General features: G+C 50.0%; 1 protein-coding gene across 2 annotated transcripts in view; it reads right to left on the bottom strand.

Moving 5' to 3' along the window:
- Positions 1 to 943: 943 nt before the first annotated feature.
- The window catches only part of Znrf3 (zinc and ring finger 3), a 153,343-nt gene continuing 148,286 nt past the window's right edge, over positions 944 to 6,000 (bottom strand). For both annotated transcript variants that reach the window (XM_004628034.2, XM_023711576.1), the window contains exons 7-9: positions 4,809 to 4,911; positions 2,233 to 3,978; positions 944 to 1,051 (exon numbers count right to left, since the gene is read on the bottom strand). In XM_004628034.2, the coding sequence (XP_004628091.1) occupies positions 1,008 to 1,051; positions 2,233 to 3,978; positions 4,809 to 4,911 (1,893 nt within the window). In that variant the 3' untranslated portion in view covers positions 944 to 1,007. The remainder of the gene's footprint in view (positions 1,052 to 2,232; positions 3,979 to 4,808; positions 4,912 to 6,000) is intronic.

The raw sequence follows: 6,000 nt of genomic DNA, 5'->3' as shown, positions 1-6,000 counted from the left end.
AGGCCAAAAACGGTATTCCTTCTGGGTGTTTGCCCACACTCCATCTAATCACTTCTGCAGCCAATGGCAGGAAGCCCAAAATATATTTCCAAAGGAATCCAAAGTCAAGAACACAGAGGCAGAGCTTCCTCTTCTCTGCCCTGGCAGTTACAGCCCAGGTAAAGGACTTCAAGGACACTGCCCTTATGATCTGGGCCTCTGCCAAGGTAAGAACTGTGAGCTCTTGTTTGGGATGACCCAAAGGGACATGGAGGATATTGAGCAGAACCATCCTTGTCATCCTGAGGCTTGTGCAGTAATGGTTTGACCCAGCTCCCTAGTGCTGCTGACTCTCTGGCCTATTTCTAGCCACTTTCATCACCTTTGTAAAGGTATAGGCTGGAGAGGCATGGCTTCCAAGAAAACCTGACATTTTGTACATTTGGATTTCCCATGAGAAAGAAAGAGGCAGCTTTGCATTGTTCCTCAGAGTCTGTACCCATATTAATTAGCTTTACTTCAAGTTTCTGGTTCATTTTCTAAGGCAGGTGTAGCCCTGAGCTTTTCAAAGGCCTGAGCTCCCTTCAGGGAGACAACAGTATCTACACATGATGTGGTTCATTTAATGCAGCAGTGATTTTTTTTTTTTTCAGCAAAATTGGTGGTTAAGGTACTTTAAAATATATATTTAAATAACTTTACATTTACATATAATATCTTTTAAAAAAAAGAAACAAAGCAGAGAACTCAATCCCACACACCTTGTAACCCCAAGCATACACTTTACAAAACAGAAGAATAACATGTTATCAAAAGAGTTGAAGGACTCAGAATTTTGTCTGTTGGTTTGTTAATGGGAAAGGAGGCTTTTGCCACAGGTGGCTCACATTTTGGGTTGAAAGGAGGGCTCTCTTTATTACCACTTTTGTGTGTTTGTCAAAGCTAAAAATTTTTTTTCTTTTTCTTTTTTTTTTGAAGGAAGTCAGAGTCCAACAGTTCCCAACTTTCATTAAGAGTTCCTTCTGAGCTCAGGCTCCCATGCCGCTGCCTTCTGCTGGGCAAGATGCTGGTCCTGGGAGACAGAGGGAGAACAGTCATCAGGGGAGGGAATTGGTACTGCAGGCCTCAGGCACAAGGCACAAGGACTAGACAAGGGATTCTAGTGCCCTGTTCTCTGCGTCCGTTGGCAGGCCCTCAGAAAGTGATAGCTCACAATGGGGGGTGGACTATGTCCATGATCAAGGGCTGACAGGCCCTTTTCCAAAAGGGGCTCAATCTATTCTAATACGAGGCCAGCCCCCCTCATCTGGATATGCAGAACTTTCTGGAAGTCCTTAAGAGGCGTGAACCACAGCATACAAAAGATGATCTCAAGTGAGTGTTCAGAGTGTGCCAGGCACAGCTGCAGGTGCTGCAAACAGCAAGGAAGGTCCCCCTCACAGAGCATACAGATCTCCCACAAAGTCACCTCAGTGAAGGACACTGGCTGGGGGTCAAGGGTCACTCATATTGAAGACTGAACTAAAGGAGAACTAGGATGAGCTTGGCATCTTGGTGGAGAGAGGCCACAGGGGGTTAAAGTAAGCAAAGAGCAGAAGTGGCATAGGCTGGATGGGTAGGCAGGGCTCAGATCGCAGAGAGCTGGGTGAGGAGTTTGTTTTTCTGTTTGTTTTTGAGACAGGGTCTCCCTATGTATTTCAGATTGGTCTTGAGCTCACTACACAGCCCAGGGTATCCTTGAAATAACAACAAACCTCTTACCTCAGCCTCCTAAATACTGAGATTACTGCATGCAACACCACACATGGTGTTTAGTTCACATTTTAAACATTCTAGATAATAAGTCATTAAAGAGTTTTCTAGTGTAAAGACATCAACTTTTGTTTTTGAAAAAGGCCACTCTGCCTCCCAAGAGGAAGAGAAGGTAAGCCCTGTAACAGGAGACTACTTCTGCCTTTGCCTGGAGAGGAATAGGCTAGAATGAGATTATGGTGGGGTCTGCAGGAAAGTTGATATATTTGAGATGTCCATCAGGATGAATGCTGCTATGGACATGACAGGGTAGGATGTCTGTGAGGCTTGCTTAGCAGAGACTGAAAGATCATGGAAACAGGCTCAGTTGATACGAAATGCAGAGGAAGAATGAAGCAAGGGAATGACATACATTATCAGGTACAGATACTGTTTAAGACCAAGGGCACGGAGGAAGAAAAGGACTGAGAAGGGCCTTCCCATAGAAATGTCTGCTCTTACCTGCAGCCTCAGCACCTGGGGCGTTGGACTCCTGAGTGTCCTGGGGGTCACTGGGGAGGCTGGCCCTGGTGGCACCTGCCACCGCTGGAGGACAACCAGACTGCAGTGGCACATCAGCCTGGTAGCACGGAGCCTGCTCCTCTTCTTGGGCTGTTCCCAAGCCCCTGTGGGGCCGCAGAACATCCAGGCCAAGCATCCCACCCCAGGGGCTGAGGCTCTGAGTCCCCTGGCAGTTTAGGGGTAGGCCCAAGTCACAGTCTACATCCTCTGGAATGATGGGGATGCGCTGGCTTAGGTCCTGGGCCCCTGGGTAGCAGCTGGGTGGGGGCTCCTCAGCAAGTGTGTACTGCACGGTCACTGAGTAATCCTCAGAATAGCAGCCGCTGCCCGCTCCACCACTATGGGCCACTTGTTTCTCTTCATAGAAGCAGCAAGGCAGGCCCTCGTATTTTGCCCCATCTATCCTGGGCAAATGGTCTGGGTGAAGGCCATACAGGCCCTGGGAGCTTCCTGGCTGTAGCTCCCCTCCAGTGTGGCTGCAGCCCTCATGAAGGGGCGCACTCAGGAACAAGGTACTGCCACTGCCAGCTGCCCCTGCTCCAGGGCCCAGTGCAAAGGGCGGAGGCTCACAGCAGCAGACACACGATGGCCCCTCTCGGCCCCCCTTCCAGGTCCTCCTGAGGTTCAGGGCAGCCCTGGGAGAAGCCTCAAGCCCCACGTCTGAGGTAGAGCTAGTAGGCCCCCTGTGCTCCAGGGAGGAGTTACTGCTGTAGTTCATCTCCAGGCTACAGGTGGACAACTGGTCCCCTGAGGGAGAGGCAGGGCCTGGCCATGGCTCTCCCTTTCCAGCACCATGACTATGTGCTACTAGGAGCTCCTCAGGTGGTAGGGAGCCCTCAAGGCACATGGCAGGCCCTCGGTTTGAGTTGCCTGAAGCCCCCGTCTCACTGGCATGACAGGGACTCCGGCTGCGATAGATAAAGGGGTCATAGTCACTGCTGAGAGAGCTGCGGAAAGTGGAGCAGCTCCCATATACACCCTGGTTGCTGACCTCAGTGCAGTCCACCACAGAGTCACTGGAGGAACAGTGGCACTGGCCAGAGCTACTGCTGCTGTCACTACCTGGGCAGTCAGCCAGGTAGCCACTACACATGGAGCGGTGGCCATGATAACAGCTGAAGCTGGACATGCTGCCACTCTCCAGGTGGGAGGGTGGGGCCATGTGCACCACAGTGGGGAAGAGAAGGCTGCCCCCACTGGATGGGAAGGCACGGGATGGGCCCCTGGGCGGGAGACTAGGTGGGGGCTGTCCCTCCTGCTCCGGGTAGCTGAGGCCCTGGAAGTAGTAGTGCTGATACATGGTCTCATACTGGGAGAAGCAAGCTGCCTTGGAGAAGCTGCGGCTGCTGAACTTGGGCCTGCGGAAGGGGTGGGCTGGTGAGTATGCTCGGTGCTCCAGGCCGCAGTGGTGAGTAGCCAAGGTGTGGTCCAGGTGGAGGGGTGGGTAGCCACTAATGTAGGTGGGGGTCTGTGGAGAATAGAGGCCCTGTTCCCCATGCTGGTCCATGGATAGCAGCGTAACAGGGTTCCCATGGGAATCCATGCTTGTCCTTGTGGGGTAGGCTGGGATGGCGTTGGTCCTGTGCACACGACCAGGATAATGTACTGGCAAGGTCACTCTTTGCTGCCGACCACGTGCAAGGTTGCTTGTCTCCACACACACAGCACCTGGGCTTCCCTTTTGTTCTGGGGAGAGGTAGAAGAAACAAGGTAAACAAGACTAAGCTTACTGTTGCTAAGGTATGGAGGCATGAAAAATGGCCATATGCCAGGGTGCCTATTCTTACCACCCTACCACATTCTAAGCTGTCACCAAGGTCAGTTAGGCTGGCAGGAGGACAACCTGCCTCTCTATGAAAAGTGGTCACTTCCGTGAGAGCCCATTTCCCACTTGTCCACCACTCTGGCTGTCAAGGGTACTAAGAAAGAGACAAAGATGACAGTGCTTCCCGCCCTGCTCCATAACAGAGGGGCAGTATCTCGCATGGGTCACAGTATATTCATCATCTCTTATGGCTCCTGGGAACAACAAGCCTGTGATCTGTCATTGTTATTGTCATCCCACAAATGAGACTAGAGGCTTTAGGCATGGAGAGGCAAGGAAGGATTACCTTCTTGTTTAATGTGAAGCCTGAACTTGAGGCTTTTTTTTTTTTTTTTTTTTTTTTTTGGGGGGGGGTAAAGAGAAAAACCCTAGCCCTCAAAAAAAAAAAAAAAAAAAAAAAAAAAAAAGCAGCAGCAGCAGCAGCAACCAAGGCCATGAGTATGCTTAACGTATATTTCTATCTCTGAACTACACTCCAAGGCCCTTCAGAGTGATTCTGAATGTCAGGCTTCTCACAGTGCTGTGCAGCCAGCCTCCATGGCTATCGTGCCTTCAAGACCAGGAGGAAATGCTATAGTCGTTTTGCAAGCTCCCAAGGCCATGGCCTGTGCTACATTCTTGCTGGGTACTTTGTAGAGACAATGATATCTGATGTGACTCTTCAGCAATGAGTAAGACAAGTGACAATTACCTATGATGTTGTGCCGACAGTGGGGGCAGGTATGGTGCTGCAGCAGCCATGGATCCACGCATTTCCTGTGGAACCGGTGAGTACAGGGGATAACTCGAAGCTCCTTGGGAAAGGAAGAGAGGATAGAGTCTGAGGAGAGGGCACAGGTCAGGGCAGGGCAGTTCTGCCTCCAGCCCCCTACCTGCTACCCCCTGCAGGGCCTAACATGTACTGCAGAGCCCTGCTCACTGTGCTGGTGGCTTCCTATTACAGTTGGATCTTAAGTATCCCTCAAAGCCCATGTGTTAAAAGCTTGGTACCCAGCTTGGCATTTTGGAGAGGTCACTGGAAGTGTGCCCTTGAGGAACGTTGGGGGCTCCAGGTTCCTCTTTCCCTTTTCCATGATATGGCTGTGAAGTAAGAGGCTTTCTTTACCATGTGCTCCTGCCATAATGTGCTACCTCACCACAGGCCCAAAGCAACAGGGCCAATTGATCAGCGTCTGAAACCTCAAACTGTAAGCCAAAATAAACCTTTTCTAAGTTATTTCAGGTACTTGTTACAGTAATAGAAAGCTGACAAACATACTTCCCACTCTCTTCCCCACCTCCAGTTATAGGTCAACTCCATTTTATGAGGCAGGGCCCACAGACAGGTGCTATAGAGAAGGAAACTGTCCATCATAGCCCTCCATGTTACAGGAGTGGAGCACATGCAGCTCCCTTTGAGGGACTTGGAGAGCATACACATTCATTCCTGTCTTCGTATAGCAAAGACTAAAGGCTAATGCTAATGAGGCTATGAAGCCTGGGGGCTGTGAACAGAGAAAGCTAGGAACATCCCAAGATATTATGCGGGTTGCGAAGTTTCCGGTGGGATGAGGGTTTGTCTCCAAAATGTGCTAATGGAGACAAGTGGTAAAAAAGACGCCTGGCACTTGTGATTGACAGGGTAAGAGGCAAAAGGGTAAATTCTCCAGTTTCTCTGTCACTGGACCCTACACAGAGAATGCAATGGATTTTTTCTAGTGCAGAACCCCATATGGAGTTCTCAAACCTAAGCAAATTTCTTTATTTTACTTTTTTCATTTTCTGTGGCCTTTTTTTTTTGGGTACAGGAATTTGAACACAGGATCTTGAGCTTGTCAGGCAGGCATGTATGCTGCTGAGCTATCTCCCCAGTCCAGTCTTTTCATTTTCTGATCAATCTGACA

This window comes from Octodon degus, unplaced genomic scaffold (genome assembly GCF_000260255.1).
Source record: "Octodon degus isolate 3935 unplaced genomic scaffold, OctDeg1.0 scaffold00021, whole genome shotgun sequence".
Taxonomy (NCBI): Eukaryota; Metazoa; Chordata; class Mammalia; order Rodentia; family Octodontidae; genus Octodon; species Octodon degus.
This window is presented reverse-complemented; position numbering and strand designations above follow the sequence as displayed.